The 20,454-nt window shown below is 46.5% G+C and overlaps 6 protein-coding genes across 6 annotated transcripts; 3 read left to right on the top strand and 3 right to left on the bottom strand.

Annotated features, from left to right (window-relative positions):
• Positions 1-2,483: 2,483 nt before the first annotated feature.
• Positions 2,484-2,998, bottom strand: LOC110678167 (histone H2B). Its single transcript, XM_021850789.1, has one exon. It carries the CDS (start codon positions 2,908-2,910, stop codon positions 2,536-2,538), a length of 375 nt encoding a protein of 124 aa, XP_021706481.1. The 5' UTR covers positions 2,911-2,998; the 3' UTR covers positions 2,484-2,535.
• A 190-nt stretch (positions 2,999-3,188) lies between these two features.
• LOC110678214 (histone H2A) lies at positions 3,189-3,563 on the top strand. Its single transcript, XM_021850834.1, has one exon. It carries the CDS (start codon positions 3,189-3,191, stop codon positions 3,561-3,563), a length of 375 nt encoding a protein of 124 aa, XP_021706526.1.
• A 5,558-nt stretch (positions 3,564-9,121) lies between these two features.
• Positions 9,122-9,691, top strand: LOC110678168 (histone H4). The gene has a single exon (XM_021850790.1). It carries the CDS (start codon positions 9,333-9,335, stop codon positions 9,642-9,644), a length of 312 nt encoding a protein of 103 aa, XP_021706482.1. The 5' UTR covers positions 9,122-9,332; the 3' UTR covers positions 9,645-9,691.
• A 4,590-nt stretch (positions 9,692-14,281) lies between these two features.
• On the bottom strand, positions 14,282-16,517 carry LOC110678165 (histone H1-like). The gene has a single exon (XM_021850786.1). It carries the CDS (start codon positions 15,108-15,110, stop codon positions 14,430-14,432), a length of 681 nt encoding a protein of 226 aa, XP_021706478.1. The 5' UTR covers positions 15,111-16,517; the 3' UTR covers positions 14,282-14,429.
• Positions 16,518-17,422: 905 nt separating this feature from the next.
• On the bottom strand, positions 17,423-17,937 carry LOC110678166 (histone H2B). Its single transcript, XM_021850787.1, has one exon. It carries the CDS (start codon positions 17,847-17,849, stop codon positions 17,475-17,477), a length of 375 nt encoding a protein of 124 aa, XP_021706479.1. The 5' UTR covers positions 17,850-17,937; the 3' UTR covers positions 17,423-17,474.
• Positions 17,938-18,127: 190 nt separating this feature from the next.
• On the top strand, positions 18,128-18,502 carry LOC110678215 (histone H2A). The gene has a single exon (XM_021850835.1). It carries the CDS (start codon positions 18,128-18,130, stop codon positions 18,500-18,502), a length of 375 nt encoding a protein of 124 aa, XP_021706527.1.
• The last annotated feature ends 1,952 nt before the right edge of the window (positions 18,503-20,454 follow it).

Here is a 20,454-nt window from a genome sequence, read left to right on the forward strand (position 1 = left end):
GCGGTCCACTATTCGCGCGTATGCCACCCAGTTGACATGGTGGTAGTCCTTACGCAGGTAGGATGGAGCGGAGGCCACGTTCTCGTTGATTTCGGCCACCACCGGTTGGTGGTCAGAGCTGAGGTCGTTGAGCGCCACTGGCTTGGAAAGTTGGACGTTGGCCAGGAAAAAGTCCAGGGTTGAGGGATTTCCTGCCGGCGATATGAAGGTGGGTTCATCCGGAAATTGCACCGTGTACAACCCGTGTTGCTCGTGGTCAAAGAGCAGCTTTCCATTTTGGTTTCGCCGATAGTTCCGCCAGGCTTCGTGGCGGGCATTCAGGTCGCCACCGATGACAAAACGGGAGTTTGTCCTGGTGAGGGCAGTCAGGTCGTTTTTGAAGGCGACTCCCAGGCCGTTGCTGTCAGTACACTGGCGAGGACAGTACACCGCCGTGCACCGGATGCTTCCCGTCGATGTTTCCACCTCCACACTGAGTGCCTCCAGGACAGACACGCGGATGTGGGGTAGAATGGAGAATTTGATTCCTTTTTTGATGATGATCGCAACGCCGCCCCCCCTGGAGTTGGTGCGATCAAGGCGAATGATGTTATGGTCCGGCAGCCAGAAACTGTCTCCGGATTTGAGGTGGGTTTCAGTGATGAGCCCCACGTCGATGCTGTGCTTGCCGACAAAATCAGCAAGCTCGATGGATTTTGCCCTTACAGAGCAAGCGTTCCACGTGGCGATGGTCAGCGGCTTAGTCCCCATATTTGCTGATAATGGAGATTACAGCACGCAACTGCTCTGACCGGGTCCTGCAGGAGCGCTTGATGATGAGCACCTCGGAGACCAGCATGACCAGCTCCTCGTCGGATAGAAGGGATTCTTCCGTTGATTCACCGGGCGGTTGGTTCGCAGCGGCAGGGGGGGGACGCCGACGCGGCCAGGTGGGGGGCACCTGCGGGAAGTTGCTACCAGTTGGAAGCGGCGGGAAATCTTCTGGCTTGAACGCCGGAGGCTTTTCCTTCCTTCGTCCCGGCTGATTTGATGATGAAGCTGCCTTTCGGAGCTGCTTGTACACTTCACGTTTCGGGCACCGACGATCGGAGCCCTGGTGCGCTTCGCCACAGTTGGCACATTTGAATGCCACCGCATCCACCGCGGCCCCGTTCCTGGGGCAGGCAGCAGAGTCGTGGCTTTCGGCGCAGATGCTGCAGCGAGGTCGTAGGTGGCAGTTTCTGGTTCCGTGCCCAAAGTTGAGGCACCGCTGGCACTGGGTAACATCGCGGCGGCCTCCACGATAGGGTTCCCAGCGGATGATGATGCTCCCGATGGTGCGCACCGCCTGAAGAGCGTTCAGCGAAACCGAGCCCTTACGAAAATGCACCAGATAAAGGCAATCCGGGTATATCTTCGTATGCTCGTCGCGCCGAGCCATTCTATGGACGGCAGTCGCGTCCAATTTATAGCGGTTCCGAAGCTCCGCTTGGATCCTCTTCGGGTCGATGCTGTGCATACCCCTGATGACAGCCTTGAAGGGTTTGTCGCCCGGGATGTCGTGGGTGAAAAATTCCACCCCTGCGTCCTTCAGGTTGGCACACACTCGATCATACTCCAGCTTCGTATGCACCATCACTTTGGTGCCGATCCTGGTTAGTTTGAATTCCGCGGAGACGCGGAGAGCGGAGATCCTGCTGGTTAGCTGGTCCAGTGGCAGGTTTTTCACCACCAGCGGAGGCAGCTTGACCTTAACGTTGTCGCCGGTTGCTTGCTGTTGAGTGGATGAGCGGGGGGTCGAATCCTCACGTAGTATTTCGATTTCGGGCTCCTCGCCGAAGTCCCCCAGGTCGCTGTCATTGATGGCGGTGGCACCGGTGCTGTACCGGTTGTGGGAGAGGAGAGACTCCACTAGGGAAGCTTCGTCGTCCTTCCTCTTCTTCTTCTTCGCCAACTCCGGGGTGCTGGCGGTGGTATTAGCCGACTGGCTCGCGTCGGTCTTCTTGCGCCGACGGCCCATGCTGTCGCCGATTCGCACTACCTAAAAACTACTTTACTTTTCCCTAGCTAAACTAAACACGTCCGTCACGCTCGAGAGGTAAAGAGAAACTGATGATGATTTTTTTTGCAATCAGCAGAAATGTTGAACGTACGAAGTGGATCTTCTTGTTTTAAATTCAAACTGATGGAAAAACTTAGATCTAGGGTTTTTTTGTGAACAGATTTTTCCCTATACTGCTTAACAATTAAATTCCTATTATTTATTACGCAGCTGAATGGGGATCCAAATCTCTGCAACTGTAATCGTTATAATTAATCAATACTGAAACTGATAACATCGAATAAATAAAATGAATTGAATAAATTCAAACTGATAAGAGAGGGGGGTGTTGTCACGTATGAAGTCACCGCCGTGGCACTACCTCAGTCGGTTCAATAGTGTGATAAAACAGTCTAGTGTCAGATTTTCAAAATCAACTCTTTTTCGGGATTGAAATAGTGGCCCTGAAAAGGGCCTTTTGGTTTGGTGTGATTGAACGCAGTGTCGGTCGTCATTTACTTGGAGCTGGTGTATTTGGTGACGGCCTTGGTGCCTTCCGAAACGGCGTGCTTGGCCAACTCTCCCGGGAGCAGAAGCCGGACGGCGGTTTGGATTTCGCGGGATGTGATCGTCGAACGCTTGTTGTAGTGGGCCAGGCGGGAGGCTTCGGCGGCAATACGCTCAAAGATGTCGTTGACGAAGCTGTTCATGATGCTCATGGCTTTCGACGAAACGCCAGTGTCGGGGTGAACTTGCTTCAACACCTTGTAGATGTAGATGGCGTAGCTTTCCTTCCTGCGCTGCTTCTTCTTCTTCTTATCGCCCTTGACAATGTTCTTCTGGGCCTTGCCGGATTTCTTCGCGGCCTTTCCGCTGGTTTTCGGTGCCATCGTGCTGCTAACGTTGTTTTAGATTCCAAACGAAAACTGAAACTGATGCCCGACCGAACCAGTCGGTTCTCTTTTATACCCGTAGAATGGTGAGCGCTGTTCCGCCCCTTCGCTTCGTTTGCTACTTCATCCATTTCGTTCGTACCATCCTAGTATGAGTGCAGCGCAGGGCTACGCATGTATAAAAGATACCCTCATCCGGTGAAATCACCATCAGTACCGCTTACGTACGCTTCGTGAACGTTTGTTTCTCAAGTCCACTCAAACTCAACCACAAAATGTCTGGCCGCGGCAAAGGAGGCAAAGTTAAGGGAAAGGCAAAGTCCCGTTCCAACCGCGCTGGATTGCAGTTCCCAGTCGGTCGTATTCACCGTCTGCTCCGGAAGGGCAACTATGCCGAGCGTGTCGGTGCCGGCGCTCCAGTCTACTTGGCTGCCGTTATGGAATATCTGGCCGCTGAAGTGCTCGAATTGGCAGGAAACGCTGCCCGTGACAACAAGAAGACCAGAATCATTCCCCGTCATCTGCAGTTGGCCATCCGCAACGACGAAGAATTGAACAAGCTGCTGTCCGGTGTTACCATCGCCCAAGGTGGTGTTCTGCCCAACATTCAGGCTGTCTTGCTGCCGAAGAAAACCGAGAAGAAGGCATAAGTTACTACACTGCGTGCATCAAACCAAAAACCGTCCTTTTCAGGACGACAATATCCAGTCCACCGCTAGAGAGTTGTTGTTGAAATATTGCAGATTTATCTAATTTAGCCACAGAGAGGATCGATGAAGAGATATCGGCCATATTATGACCATTTCTGAATCAATTCCTAGATTCCGCGGGGGGAAACGTTTGGGCTTCTTAAATGTTCTGTTCGGGATACCTCGAACTTTCGATTTTTGGAGTTCAATTTGCCGAAACAGAAACATAAAACATTGAAACAGCCAGCCCTGCGTGAGCTGTTCCTGAAGAGAGAGGAGGGTAAACTGTTCATCCAGTTCCTGCCCCATTTTCTACTATCTACTGCTTGACAGTAGAAGAGTTGATGAAGCAGGTAGTATTTAAAAACTTATATTATTTATTCGAGGAAAGGCTATATCAGGAGCTCCTAATATTGAGGGAATCAATCAATTTCCAAACCCCACAATTATAACTATCATAGGGGTGTGATTCAAAGTAAACAAGCCAAAGATTACGTTTCAATCATACGGTCAAACTTTCAATGTTGGATGTTCGAGTTGTCTAGTTTGTAGCAACAAGGGGAGGCGAGCTGGGAAAGCTTCTGAATCCGGAAAAGAGCATAAGAAGAAGGGGAAACATACGGCCGGTACCAGAGAATGAAGTCCGCGCTGGAGATGCACATTCAAAAGTGTGTGCAAAGCGAAGCATGAAGGGACAACTCGAGTTGTCGGTTGGTTGACGTACCTCCCCTCATCAGTGTTGAGAGTATGATCGTTCGGTGGTCAAGGGGCTTTAGGAAGTAGTTCCCCCAGGGGAACAAACAGTTTTAGGTACACTGAAGGGAAAATTGCTCACACAACTCTTTTAGGGAATGCTCTAGTGGCCCTGAAAAGGGCCGTTTTGTTGAGAATGGCAACTATAATGCAGACCGAATTTAAGCGCGTTCTCCACGGATACGGCGAGCCAGCTGGATGTCCTTGGGCATAATGGTGACACGCTTGGCGTGGATGGCGCAAAGGTTGGTATCTTCGAAAAGACCGACCAGATAGGCCTCGCTCGCTTCCTGCAGGGCCATGACAGCCGAGCTCTGGAAGCGCAGATCGGTCTTGAAGTCCTGGGCGATCTCACGAACCAGACGCTGGAATGGCAGCTTGCGGATCAGCAGCTCAGTCGACTTTTGGTAGCGACGGATTTCACGCAGAGCAACGGTTCCTGGCCGATAACGGTGAGGCTTCTTGACACCTCCGGTGGCTGGGGCGCTCTTGCGAGCGGCTTTGGTAGCCAGCTGCTTGCGAGGAGCTTTTCCTCCAGTAGACTTACGAGCAGTCTGCTTGGTACGGGCCATTGTGTTAGATGATGATTAATTTGCTTTCAATCCAAACGGATCAGTTGAAACGCAGCGACAGAATGAGGGTCAAAAATTATTATTATTACAATTGTTTTTATTTCTAGTTTTTGTTTGTTGGTACAGTAATTTTACAATGTAAGAGTTTCAACTTTACAAGTTTTTCTGCTTAGTTTCGTCTGTTTTGAATAATTTCAGTTTAATTTACAAAGCTTTCCGCGAGTTTACAGTTAAACCACTTGGTTAATTCCTAAAAAAGTTTTTTTTTTTTTTCCTTACAATTTAACTTAACCTAATCCTATAAACTATTGTCATCCCGTTTTGGAATTAGTTGCAATTTTCAGGCATATATGTTTCTAATTGTTGCTGATTCAGATTCAAGTGCCCTGGTTTGGATTTTTTCAGCCTGTGTGTTTATTCTTACAGTAAGAGGTTCGATATTTGCTAGCCGATGAAGTTCTGCTGTTCGCGTGCGCCTTGGGCGGTTGAGTATCATCCTCAAGAAATTGTTTTGGACGACTTGCAATTTCTGCAAGTGGGTCCTTGCGCACCCCCTCCAGATTGACGAGGCATGTTCCAGCATTGGGGATATGATCATCTTGTAGACCGCAAGTTTGTTTGTTAGGGAGGCCTTCGAGCGACGGTTGATGATTGGGTAGAGGCGTTTGAGCAGTATTGTGCTTTTGGTAACTCTTTCATCGATGTGTTGGCGGAAAAGCATTTTGCTATCCATGATGAGGCCTAGGTAGCTTACAGCGTCAGACCAGTGTATTTCTGCTCCTTCCACTTGGATGTTTGTTGCTGGTACCATCCGGTAACTATTTTTGTGAGGGAAAATGATGGTTTGGGTTTTTGCTCCGTTTACGCAAATTTTCCACGTTTTGAGATACGTGGTGTATTCGTCGATGCCTTTTTGGAGCTTTGGCACCAGTGCTCTTATGACTCGTCCCTCGTAGCTTATCGCAGAGTCGTCTGCGAAAAGTGAGAGAGTGCCATTTCCTGGGAGGGCGGGGATATCCGACGTGAAGAGATTGTACAGTATTGGCCCCAAGATACTACCTTGGGGGACCCCTGCATTTACAATGTATGGTAGCGAAGAGGAGCTTCCTATGCACACTTGCGACGTTCTTTCGCTGAGGTAGTTTGCTATAATCTTTACCAGGTAGGTGGGAAAGTTGTAGCGGAGGAGTTTGTGTGTGAGGGCATCGTGCCACACGTTATCGAACGCCTTTTCAATATCCAAAAAAGCCATCGCCGTCGACTTGGATACCGCTTTGTTCCGCCTCACAAGGTTGGTGACTCGTTGGAGTTGGTGGATCGTAGAACGCCCCCGTCTGAACCCGAATTGTTCTTCGAGGAGAATATTGTTGTCTTCTGCATGCTCAAGGAGCCTGCTATAGATACACTTTTCAAACAACTTACTTAATGACGAAAGCAAGCTGATTGGGCGGTAGCTCGATGCGAGTGTGGGGTCTTTCCCTGGTTTGTGGATCGGCACAACTTTGGACAGCTTCCAAGCGGACGGAAAGTAGCTGAGCTCCAGGCAGCTATTGAATATTTCCACAATGAGGGAGTGCGCGTTGGGACCCAAATGCTTGAGGACAATATTGAATAGACCATCAAAGCCAGGGGCTTTCATGTTACGGGAGAATCTAATGGCGGACTTTAGTTCTTCTGTTGTAACCTTTCGGTTGGCTGGGAAATTATTTGGTGTTTCAGTTAAGCGAGTCTTACTGTCCCTTACTGCCTCTTCCATCGGGCTAGCGATGCCTTGACCTAGTCTATGAGATGCCATGAAATGGCGTGATATCGTATTTGCCTTTTCAATTGGTGTAATATATTTAACATTGCCGTCAACTATTGGTGGGATAGGTGTCGGTTTTGATTTTAGCACCTTTGTTAAACGCCAGAAGGGCCTGGAGTGGTTTGGTAAATTTTCAATATCCCTACTAAACTTATTATTTCTAATCTGTTGGACTCTACTAGCTATTATCTTATTCAATTTCTTGCATAGTATTTTTTTAGAAAGATTATGAGTGCGTTGGAATTGTCTCCTTATGCTGTTCCTAACCGCAATAATTTTTTTAGTGACACTATCCAGTTGTAAAAACTCACGTGATATTGTAGTCGCTGGGATGAATCTATCCTCGGCCTCTCCGATTGCGTCGGTAATCGATTGGATCGCTCTATCGATGTCCTCAGTTGTGTTTAGCGTGTGATGGTCGTCCAGGCTTTCTTCAACTAGTTGTTGGAATCGCGGCCAGTCGGCGCGATGGTAGTTCCTTCTTCGCTGGGGTTCACGAAGGGTGATTGAAGTGTTCACCTCGAAGATTACCGGCAAGTGGTCCGATGACAGTTCGGTGAGGGCTTGAGGTGTCGTTACATTGTCGGGGATGTTGGTGAGGATAATATCTAGAGTTGAACCCACTCCGGCTGGGGAGAAGTACGTGGGCGACTCCGAGTGTACAATTGTATAATGCCCTGCTTGAGCATCGTTGGCTAGCACGGATCCGTTTTTGTTGCTCTGGGTGTTTCCCCAGATTGAGTGGCGAGCGTTAAGGTCACCGGCGAGGATGAATTTACTGGGCCTTCGAGTTAATATTTGGATGTCGTTTTTGAGCTGAGTTGTTGTTCCGTCTGCGTCCTTGCACTGTATAGGACAGTACGCCGCAATCAGGATGATAGGTCCATTGGAGGAGGTCATTTCGATGCCCACAGCTTCGGTGATGCTAAGGCGGAAATCCGGAAGCATTCGGAACTTGAGGTTACGTCGGATGGCTATAGCTACACCACCTTTTCTTGCAGTGATACGGTCCACGCGAATGACTTGATGATCTGGTAGGCTGAAGTTTTTGTTTGGCTTTAGGTGCGTCTCCGTTATGAGAGCGACGTCGATTTCGTGTGTTCGGAGAAATTCAATGATTTCCACCTGTTTATTTGCCACCGAAGAGGCATTGAAGTTAAGCAGTCGAAGAGAGAATGCTACGATGCTGGTAATAGAATCGCATCATTACTGCTACTTGTTGATCGTTGGTACGGCATGCCCTTGTTTGCTTGTCCAATTCGGAAAACAGGAGCGCCAATTGGTCCATGGAGTATGGTGCGTCGCTTGGGGGTGTGTTTGCCGCTTCCGCATATGTGCGAAAACCAGGTGGGGAAACCGGAGGTGGTGGGTGCCGTTGGGTTTGGGATGGAAGCGATAGCTCCGGGAAATTTTCACCAATGATGTTGATTTCCTTCTTTGGCTTTGGGCGGGTCCTTTGGGCCACCGTTTTGCGGATGTTGATGAATTCGTTCCGTTTGGGGCAAGTACGGCTCATCGAGGAGTGGTTTTGCCCGCAGTTCAGGCAGGCAACAACAGCTTCCACTTCACAGGAGGCCGACCGATGATTTTCACCACACTTGGAGCAACGGCTTCTCATGTGGCAGTGTTTCGATCCGTGCCCGAAATTCAGGCAATTTCCGCATTGAGTCACTTCTCTGTGGACCGGTTTGTACCGCTCCCATTGCACGACGACGTTGCCCAGAGCTCTGATACTTTTCAGTTCCGTTAGGTTTGTTGAACCTTTGACCAGATGGAGCAGGTACAATTGGTCGCGGTATTTGACGGCCTGGTTGTGGCGCCGCATCTTGAATATCTGCACCAGTTGCAGATTAGCAATCTTCAGAGTGTCCATCAGCTCACTGGTTTCCATGTCGGGAAGGCCTCGCAAAACCACTTTAAGCGGCTTTTCAGAGGCGATGTCGTGGGTGAAGTATTCCGCTTTCACCACGTCGAGGTACTCGGTCACCGATTTGTAGTGCGGAGTTGATGGGACCGTAATTTTCACGCCATCCGTAAGGAGGCGCAGTTCCGCTTGGAGCCCTTTGGCGATGAGCTGATTTAAATCCCTTACGAGATTCATCGAGTTTCCCTTGACATAGAAGGGCGGCAACTTCTCCTTCTTCTGGACTCCATCGGAAGACAGAGTGGCGTATTTGTTGGAGCTGAGTAGCTTCTTGTTGGCTTGTTCCACCGAATCCGCAGCGGTGGTGTTTGGGAGCCGGCGCTTGGTGCCAGTGGGGCGAACTCCATCAGATGGAGTGGTTTTTCCCATGGCTGGGATGGCTGAATTTGCAGGCAGCAACACGAAAGCGAGGTTTGATTTCTCGGTACGAGCGATAACTGAACGCGTCTTGCCAAAACGAATGGCGAAAACAGAATGAGGGTCAAAAAACCAGGCAGTCCTCTTTTATATGCTCATATCGATGCAGGCAACCAATCGGAAGCCACGGAAGAATAGAACAAGCAAGAGAGGAAAGAAGAACTCAACCCTCGAGTGGGTATAAAAGTGGCCGCTAGTGTTTGGCGCAGCCATCAGTTCCAGTACTACCGTCGTCGAACACAGAACCAAATTCATCCAAAATGACCGGCCGTGGCAAGGGAGGCAAAGGACTCGGAAAAGGAGGCGCCAAGCGTCATCGCAAGGTTTTGCGTGATAACATCCAGGGTATCACCAAGCCCGCAATCCGTCGTCTGGCTCGTCGTGGAGGAGTCAAGCGTATCTCCGGACTTATCTACGAGGAAACTCGTGGTGTGTTGAAGGTGTTCCTGGAAAACGTCATCCGTGATGCCGTTACCTACACTGAACACGCCAAGCGTAAAACCGTTACCGCTATGGATGTTGTCTACGCTCTGAAGCGTCAGGGACGCACCCTGTACGGTTTCGGAGGTTAAATCGCATTCCAAAGTTTCGCTCTTCAAACGGCCCTTTTCAGGGCCACCAAACACACTCATCAAAGAGTTGATATGACAAATGTTCACACACACTAAAAGCAAGGGTAATCTAATGGGACAAGCACTACACGCTTTTGCAGTCCGGCGGTGGCGTGGCTTGGGGAGAAAATTCTCGTCTCCGATTGGAAGACACCATAAAATGCCAATATATATATATCGTCCCCTTAATGCTACAACTAGATAACTCGAAAATCAAAATTTTGAGATGTGCAACTTTGAAAGTATGACCGTTTAACAAGGTGATGGTTAATCGCAGAGATTATGATTGAAAAATAATCTTTAACTTGTGTATTTTGAATCACACGCTTAAGACCTGTGGATATTTTGCAGATCTAATTAAGAAAAATGTTTTGACATATTGAAGTCAAAAATTTCGAATTTCGAGTTATCTAGTTGTAGCATCAAGGGGACGATATATATACATACATAGTCTAGTCTAGTCAGCACTGTCATTTCCCGGGGTGGCACACTACTGTTGTTACTTACTTGTTGTGCTTCGGTTTCGGTTCGAAAACAACAACCGCTATGATGCCACGCCGGTGAAATCCAGTGCGTGCATCTTTCCATACCAATCTCACGTGCATGCATCTCAACTCCGGACTTCAGTGTAAGGTACGGAACGCTCGTCGTACCACTCCCTATTTCACCCTCATCAAATTCCATTAGGATTGCGTTAGGAACTTCTTAGTTTGCCTCGCTCGGTTCCACAATGCGATGGACGAACAAATATTTCATCATGTTCCACACTGTGCCTTATGAGAAATGTCCCATAATGTCCCGCTCACTGGATGCGGTTGCAATCAATATTTACAAGCACTGGAATTGTGTTCGCGCACCCGAAACGAAACGAATCACCGAACCGGGAGAAAGACGGGAATTTGAGAAGGTCACCGGGAAAATCGTTTTGAACGAACATTTTCAAGCTTCGAAGCTTTCATTGAAATGCATTGAAAGTGGATGATGAAATGTCTACCGTAAAATGGGGTGTTTTCAAGCAACTTCTAGTATGTCAATAATTAAACAAAGGACAGCCCTACTACAGTAAGGACCCGATTTTGTCAGCCCCTCGATGAATTTCAAATTTCGACATGGTTACATGGACTTTTAAAGAGGGTACGTGGTAAAGCATGACGATACCAATTTTTTGACAAATCTAAAATTGGCTGACAAAATCGGGTCAGTACTGTATTCTCTCGTCGCGTGCCAAACACAATGCTGAGGATCCTATGACAGATTTCTGAGATAATCATGAAAATGTGTGATTTTTGACGTAACTGCAAAACAGGGTTGTAAAGGAATTTGACTTTCGCAAATGAAACCATATTATGCCAACAACAAAACATAATCTTTTTGATCAATAACTTTGATGCTTTCATTCATTTTCATAAGTTATGCTCAACCTTAATCAGATAATACATCAATATTATCGAACTTGGAACTCCTGCAAACGCAAACCGTTTTCTTTTAACTGCTAGATCTTTCATAGTTATTAATCTGGAAACTGTCAATACTTCGTAAAATTGTCTTGAATTGTTTTTGATACTTGAATGCAACAGGATCATAACCTATATACAGTTAACTCTCCCTAACTCGATATTGAAATTGGCTTGAATTGGTTTTGATACTTAAATGCAACAGGATCATAACCTATATATTTGCATTTGCTTCTTTGAATGATTGTTCTTCTTCGTCTTCGAAAATAGCCCCTATTTGTTTTGCTGGTCTGCTCGATAGGTAGACAGTTTGACAGTTCGATAGGTAGATTTGGTTTCACTCTTCGCGCAACTCGGGTGCCTCTGAGAAATAAAAAAAAAAAATTCCCATTTTTTCAGGGCTAGACATTTTAGTAATATTCAGTAACAAACAAAATAGTCCCCTTAACCTTTACAATGCAGTTTTACTTCACGGAACAAGCCTAAAGTATAATGGAATATATATCGGCATAAATCGAACGAGTTTTGTAACTTGGAAAAAGTAGAAAAGATAATCCCCTAACACCCCGCTAACTTTCAAAAAGAGACTTTTTCCATAAGAAATATTAAAAGGCGAAATCTAGATAACATTTTCAAAAGCTTTTGTCTGCGTTGTGATCTCAATTAAATATACTTATGTTCTGGGTTACCCACATATTTTTGTTAATATTGTTTCATTGTTTTGTAGTTGAATCTTTTTTGCCAATAAAATTCTTTCAAAAATGGTTTGAATCGTTTTCAATATCTAGACTCCACAATACCTAATATTAATAGATATCCCCGATCACATAATGCAGCTCACAATCCTCCGAACAAAGCAAGCATTTCAGATGACTGATATATCGACTTCCGACGTTTTTGTGACTTTTCAAACTTGATGGAGAAGTTCAATCCCTTAAAACCCCACGAGTCCTTAACACCCCATTTTACGGTACTAACTTCTTAAAAAGGTTTCACTTTTCTCAATAATTAGCAATGTAGTACAATGTTTGTTTGATTTTTTGAGCTTGGCTCTAACTTTTCGACTCAAGAGTTTGAAAGAAAAGTTTACTAGCCTAAAATAATCTTGCCGAAAGTTTTTGCACTCAAACATATTGGATACAAAAAAAAAAAAAAAATCCTAAGTTGTTGAATATCCATACCACAATAAATCCAGATTTCCTTGGGAACAGCATTTTAAGAGTTTCTAATCTCTCATTAGTTAACTAATCGATTACAAATTGAATAGGTAAGGTAGATGCTGCTACATGTGTGGGTTTGTTTTATTTTTTTAATTCACCCTAGATTTAATTACTTTAGAGAAACATCAATTTAATGAAACACTGATTTATTTTGGCATCTGGAGTTTTTGTCGGCCAAATTATCTGAAACTCGGCAGTAAGACGCACTTGAAGAGCATAATGTTGATAAATAGCAGTTAAGGCCTTCCTTAGTGTAGTGGTAAAGTCGGTCCCAACAAGCCATGTGAGCAAAATGGTCACATAAAAAATAAAGTGAGAAGCCGGCCAAGAAAAATGAGAAGAAGAAGAGGCATTCGCAAAACCCCATGTGCGAAATAAATCAAAAGAATGAGCACAAAAAATTTTGATAATGAAGACGCGTTCACTCCAACGGAAATGCTCCACGTGTAGTAACAGCGGCGGAAGTAATTTACCGGTTTCAATTTGAGTGTCAGGAGCTCAGGGCCAAATTTTCGAGCCGCAAATTTTTCTCGGTGCACGCAAGCAAATGGCGGCGGTGCTCACTCTCTTTCTCTCGTACCCAAACTGCGATGGGGATGTGAGGCGTTCGATTCGCCAATCACGCTTAAAATCAGTTACACGCAGTGGGGAAATTATTCCTCTGGAAGTTGGCGATCGAAGTCCCGTTATGTGCAGTTCAGAATCAATCGAAAGGCACGATGATGACTGATTCTGAATCTTGCTTCGGTACCTACGAAATTGTGCGGCAAGCACAAACTGTATTAATTTGCTCTCATCTTTGGAATAGTGGAACAGCATTGGATTACGAAAATCAAACATACTGAGCAAGGTCGACCCATTGGCCCCGAAAGATTGAGATTTTCAGAAGCCAATCCCTGGGCTTAGTATATTTTACTGCCAATTAATTTAATTTGCAACATCCACAAGAGTAATTTGATTATTCCGCAAGGAAAATAGTGGCAGTTCGCTCATACTGGATCAGCTGTCAAGATTACTTTGGTAATTAGCAGCAAACTGTACTTGACCGCTCTACTTGGGATGTCGATACTCAGCCTGCCCAGTAGGTCCGGTACGTACGGACCTGTGAACTAGACTATCGAAATGCATACATTTTGCATTTTGACATACGAACGCTTTATGTTTCGTTTTAGCATCAACTCACATCCAGGCGTCGGTAGGCGCGTGGTGTACGCACAGACCTAACGATCGCAAGGTCCTTGGTTCGATTCCAGGTTGCTGCGAGAAACATTTTTTGTTGCCAATGTTTGGCTTTCATAAGGCAAAGCTATGAATTTCAACCCGATTTATTGTGGCGAATTTTCATAAGTGCATCCAATGTATTTCGATAGTCCATTTGCCTGAGTGTATTGAAAACGCACGGGCCTATCGATCGCAAGGTCCTTGGTTCGATTCCAGGTTGCCGCGAAAACATGTTTTGGTTTCACAAGGCAACGCTACGAATCTCAACCCGATTTAAATAAGGCTCCCCCAAAACTACGCGACGTTTTACGGCGACAGCGACACGATTTCGTTGTCGTGTCGCTGCAAGCACTCTTCTATGGAACCATCTTGACTGACACGACGCGAATCGCTGCGAAATCGCGTCGCTGTGGCTTATCAAACAGTGCATCAGCGAAATCGCGACGTTTTTTTTTTTTTTTTTTTTTTTTGTCGCTGTCGCCGTAAAAAGTCGCTTAGATCTGGGGGAGCCTTTAAGTCGACAGACGTCTTCAAATCCTTGAATCATTCGAGTGTATCAAAAGCTGTTCCTCTAGTGGAGGTTTGCTTTGGGTACGGATGCACCGCTACAGTGAGTGCCAGCCAGTGCTGCATGATTGGCCAATTTTATTGATTTGCGAAAGGGTTCGGGAAGAATTCGCCATTCAGTGGCAAAGTGCACGTAACTTTTCGGGGGGATTTATTTCCCTCTGTGAGAGGAATGGAATATCATTGACTGTGCAACTCTTTGTTCTAAACTTGGATGGTAGTCCTGAAAAGGACTGATTGGATGTTAGATACTGTTTTACAACAGTACGGTTGCTGTCCCAAATTTACTTCTTGGCAGCGGTCTTCTTCGCGGCAGCTTTCTTGGCTGGGGCAGCCTTCTTCGGTTTTGGGGTCTTGGGCTTCTTGGCGGCGGTCTTGGAAGGTTTGGTGGCCTTCTGCTTCGGAGCAGCAGCCTTCTTCACACCACCGGCCTTTTTGGCAGCCTTGGCACCAGCAGCTTTGGCTTTCTTGGCTGCAGCCGGCTTCTTGGCTTTCTTCTCGCCGGCTGGCTTCTTGGCCTTCTTCTCCCCAGCTGGTTTCTTGGTGGCCTTCTTCTTCTCTCCGGTAGCCTTCTTGGCCTTCTTCTCGCCGGCCTTCTTCGGTTTCTTCTCACTGGCGGCCTTCTTAGCTTCAGCCTTCAGCTTGAACGAACCGGAAGCGCCGGTGCCCTTGGTTTGGACGAACTTGCCCTTCTCGACGCCATTCTTCAAGGCCTTCTTGAGGAATGGGGCAAGCTTGGCGACATCGCATTTGTAGTTGGCGGCGATGTACTTCTTGATGGCCTGCAGGGACGATCCGTTGCGTTCCTTCAAGGTTTTGATGGCAGCAACAACCATGTCGTTGACTGGGGGGTGGGTCGACGGCTTCTTCGGCTTGCCCTGTCCCTTGGGGGCCCTTGGCTTCTTGGTCTTGGCTGGCGAGGCAGCCGGGGCTGCGGCAGCGGCTTCAGTGGCAACTTCAGACATCTCGATAGGTAGCTAGAGTAACACTCACACGATGGCGATAGTAAACGAATGAATGACGGAAATTCTGGCAACAGTGCGGTGTTCGATTTCGTCGTCTGTGTTAGGGATGCAGACATGGTCGTCCACTGGATGACTGTTCGCGAAATATTGTACATATTTTTGGTAACACCTTTTTAAAACGCATTTTTCCGGTAATCGCACTAAGTATTTGCCTGTCTAGTATGTCCGTTTGGTGAGTGCATGAGTCTCGCTAGCAGCCCGTCATCGCCACATCGGGCCGGTTTCGCGAGAAGCACCGCTGAGACATGTCTTTACAGCACCCGTGCGCCATATGGTGTGGCTTTGCTCGATAAAACAATCAATAGTAACTATTGAAACAATACCACCCTGCACGGCGGTGGTGAATTTGGCAACATGAATGGTTGCTCTTTGCGGTGACATGCGGGTATAGCCAGTATGCCGGTGTCTAATGGCCCCTAATGAGCCTCAAACAAAGTCATTCCCAGTGCCGACGAGCGATGTTACGCGTTTGGTTTTAGTAAACTTTGAACAATGTTAATTTGATGTTTTTCATCAAACATACCGAAAACTTGGGCTCGACTATGACGTCAGTCACACGAGTTTGTGCCATTTTGTCCGGAAAACAATGTCACCAAACACTAATCACCTTCCACCTGTGCACTGTTGGTTGGTCGAATGTGTGCAAATTGCTGGCATTTGCCTCAGCCATCGGCGGCAACTGCATTGGAAAAGGACAGTGCACGTGCTACTATGGATCTAGTTTATCTGAGAATGTTTTACTTCAAGAAGCAAGCAAGCAAAGCAAGCACCCTCCCTGCGGTGGAATCTGCAAATGAGCTAGTGCGAAATCTGCCCGAATAGGCATCGGTTTTGCTAGCTGCAGTTGCATCGAATGAACATTCCATACAATCTCTTCTGGCGGCAGTAGTACCGGACATGTCGCGCTGAATTCGCGACAAATTGTTCTCGGAAGTCCCTAACATGCCCCACGGCACGTGTTCCCGGTGTAGAAACTGCACCCTACACTCCCCCGATCGAGATATATTTTTGTGTACAGTGCCCTCAGGGGCTGTTCAACGTGTCTGTCCGTGCTAGTACTGAGCAACACCCGAGCCAGGAAGCCGAATGGCAACCACACAACGTGTCATGTCACCATCATTCGCAAATTTCATAACGCCAACAATGACCATTTGCAACGCGCCCACCACCCATTGTTTCGTTTGACCCGTTACATCTCGAAGACACACCACCCACCCATGAGCTATGTGAATGGGCCCCATCAATGGGAACTGATTGATGGCATTATCGAGCTTATCCGATCGATAACATTTGCATCAACTCGTCCCCTTAATGCTACAACTAGATAACTCGAAAATCAAAATTTTGAGATGTGCAACTTTGAAAGTATGACCGTTTAACAAGGTGATGGTTAATCGCAGAGATTATGATTGAAAAATAATCTTTAACTTGTGTATTTTGAATCACACGCTTAAGACCTGTGGATATTTTGCAGATCTAATTAAGAAAAATGTTTTGACATATTGAAGTCAAAAATTTCAAATTTCGAGTTATCTAGTTGTAGCATCAAGGGGACGAACTGTTGTTCGATAAACGTTATTATGATAGCCTGAACTGCTGGGATGCTCTTACGAGATCGTTTGTAATGGGACGCTAGAAAACATAATGAGCTTCTTTCCAATACGTTGAGAAGAAACTTGTCATCATGCCTGCCTAGCTAGCTAGTCCTATGATGTCAAAATTGTCTAAACTACTAACATGCAGCACAACCGATAGCAAAAATGAAGTTGTTAAGGTGCAACATGGCAATCAGCATAAATATTGAACTTTAAACGTTCTGCTAGTGAATGAAGTGTGGTTAAGGTACAACATGGCTGGCACAACATTTTTTTTTTTGCAATCAGCAGAAATGTTGAACGTACGAAGTGGATCTTCTTGTTTTAAATTCAAACTGATGGAAAAACTTAGATCTAGGGTTTTTTTGTGAACAGATTTTTCCCTATACTGCTTAACAATTAAATTCCTATTATTTATTACGCAGCTGAATGGGGATCCAAATCTCTGCAACTGTAATCGTTATAATTAATCAATACTGAAACTGATAACATCGAATAAATAAAATGAATTGAATAAATTCAAACTGATAAGAGAGGGGGGTGTTGTCACGTATGAAGTCACCGCCGTGGCACTACCTCAGTCGGTTCAATAGTGTGATAAAACAGTCTAGTGTCAGATTTTCAAAATCAACTCTTTTTCGGGATTGAAATAGTGGCCCTGAAAAGGGCCTTTTGGTTTGGTGTGATTGAACGCAGTGTCGGTCGTCATTTACTTGGAGCTGGTGTATTTGGTGACGGCCTTGGTGCCTTCCGAAACGGCGTGCTTGGCCAACTCTCCCGGGAGCAGAAGCCGGACGGCGGTTTGGATTTCGCGGGATGTGATCGTCGAACGCTTGTTGTAGTGGGCCAGGCGGGAGGCTTCGGCGGCAATACGCTCAAAGATGTCGTTGACGAAGCTGTTCATGATGCTCATGGCTTTCGACGAAACGCCAGTGTCGGGGTGAACTTGCTTCAACACCTTGTAGATGTAGATGGCGTAGCTTTCCTTCCTGCGCTGCTTCTTCTTCTTCTTATCGCCCTTGACAATGTTCTTCTGGGCCTTGCCGGATTTCTTCGCGGCCTTTCCGCTGGTTTTCGGTGCCATCGTGCTGCTAACGTTGTTTTAGATTCCAAACGAAAACTGAAACTGATGCCCGACCGAACCAGTCGGTTCTCTTTTATACCCGTAGAATGGTGAGCGCTGTTCCGCCCCTTCGCTTCGTTTGCTACTTCATCCATTTCGTTCGTACCATCCTAGTATGAGTGCAGCGCAGGGCTACGCATGTATAAAAGATACCCTCATCCGGTGAAATCACCATCAGTACCGCTTACGTACGCTTCGTGAACGTTTGTTTCTCAAGTCCACTCAAACTCAACCACAAAATGTCTGGCCGCGGCAAAGGAGGCAAAGTTAAGGGAAAGGCAAAGTCCCGTTCCAACCGCGCTGGATTGCAGTTCCCAGTCGGTCGTATTCACCGTCTGCTCCGGAAGGGCAACTATGCCGAGCGTGTCGGTGCCGGCGCTCCAGTCTACTTGGCTGCCGTTATGGAATATCTGGCCGCTGAAGTGCTCGAATTGGCAGGAAACGCTGCCCGTGACAACAAGAAGACCAGAATCATTCCCCGTCATCTGCAGTTGGCCATCCGCAACGACGAAGAATTGAACAAGCTGCTGTCCGGTGTTACCATCGCCCAAGGTGGTGTTCTGCCCAACATTCAGGCTGTCTTGCTGCCGAAGAAAACCGAGAAGAAGGCATAAGTTACTACACTGCGTGCATCAAACCAAAAACCGTCCTTTTCAGGACGACAATATCCAGTCCACCGCTAGAGAGTTGTTGTTGAAATATTGCAGATTTATCTAATTTAGCCACAGAGAGGATCGATGAAGAGATATCGGCCATATTATGACCATTTCTGAATCAATTCCTAGATTCCGCGGGGGGAAACGTTTGGGCTTCTTAAATGTTCTGTTCGGGATACCTCGAACTTTCGATTTTTGGAGTTCAATTTGCCGAAACAGAAACATAAAACATTGAAACAGCCAGCCCTGCGTGAGCTGTTCCTGAAGAGAGAGGAGGGTAAACTGTTCATCCAGTTCCTGCCCCATTTTCTACTATCTACTGCTTGACAGTAGAAGAGTTGATGAAGCAGGTAGTATTTAAAAACTTATATTATTTATTCGAGGAAAGGCTATATCAGGAGCTCCTAATATTGAGGGAATCAATCAATTTCCAAACCCCACAATTATAACTATCATAGGGGTGTGATTCAAAGTAAACAAGCCAAAGATTACGTTTCAATCATACGGTCAAACTTTCAATGTTGGATGTTCGAGTTGTCTAGTTTGTAGCAACAAGGGGAGGCGAGCTGGGAAAGCTTCTGAATCCGGAAAAGAGCATAAGAAGAAGGGGAAACATACGGCCGGTACCAGAGAATGAAGTCCGCGCTGGAGATGCACATTCAAAAGTGTGTGCAAAGCGAAGCATGAAGGGACAACTCGAGTTGTCGGTTGGTTGACGTACCTCCCCTCATCAGTGTTGAGAGTATGATCGTTCGGTGGTCAAGGGGCTTTAGGAAGTAGTTCCCCCAGGGGAACAAACAGTTTTAGGTACACTGAAGGGAAAATTGCTCACACAACTCTTTTAGGGAATGCTCTAGTGGCCCTGAAAAGGGCCGTTTTGTTGAGAATGGCAACTATAATGCAGACCGAATTTAAGCGCGTTCTCCACGGATACGGCGAGCCAGCTGGATGTCCTTGGGCATAATGGTGACACGCTTGGCGTGGATGGCGCAAAGGTTGGTATCTTCGAAAAGACCGACCAGATAGGCCTCGCTCGCTTCCTGCAGGGCCATGACAGCCGAGCTCTGGAAGCGCAGATCGGTCTTGAAGTCCTGGGCGATCTCACGAACCAGACGCTGGAATGGCAGCTTGCGGATCAGCAGCTCAGTCGACTTTTGGTAGCGACGGATTTCACGCAGAGCAACGGTTCCTGGCCGATAACGGTGAGGCTTCTTGACACCTCCGGTGGCTGGGGCGCTCTTGCGAGCGGCTTTGGTAGCCAGCTGCTTGCGAGGAGCTTTTCCTCCAGTAGACTTACGAGCAGTCTGCTTGGTACGGGCCATTGTGTTAGATGATGATTAATTTGCTTTCAATCCAAACGGATCAGTTGAAACGCAGCGACAGAATGAGGGTCAAAAATTATTATTATTACAATTGTTTTTATTTCTAGTTTTTGTTTGTTGGTACAGTAATTTTACAATGTAAGAGTTTCAACTTTACAAGTTTTTCTGCTTAGTTTCGTCTGTTTTGAATAATTTCAGTTTAATTTACATAGCTTTCCGCGAGTTTACAGTTAAACCACTTGGTTAATTCCTAAAAAAGTTTTTTTTTTTTTTCCTTACAATTTAACTTAACCTAATCCTATAAACTATTGTCATCCCGTTTTGGAATTAGTTGCAATTTTCAGGCATATATGTTTCTAATTGTTGCTGATTCAGATTCAAGTGCCCTGGTTTGGATTTTTTCAGCCTGTGTGTTTATTCTTACAGTAAGAGGTTCGATATTTGCTAGCCGATGAAGTTCTGCTGTTCGCGTGCGCCTTGGGCGGTTGAGTATCATCCTCAAGAAATTGTTTTGGACGACTTGCAATTTCTGCAAGTGGGTCCTTGCGCACCCCCTCCAGATTGACGAGGCATGTTCCAGCATTGGGG

This window comes from Aedes aegypti, chromosome 3, assembly GCF_002204515.2.
Source record: "Aedes aegypti strain LVP_AGWG chromosome 3, AaegL5.0 Primary Assembly, whole genome shotgun sequence".
In the NCBI taxonomy this organism is placed as follows: Eukaryota; Metazoa; Arthropoda; class Insecta; order Diptera; family Culicidae; genus Aedes; species Aedes aegypti.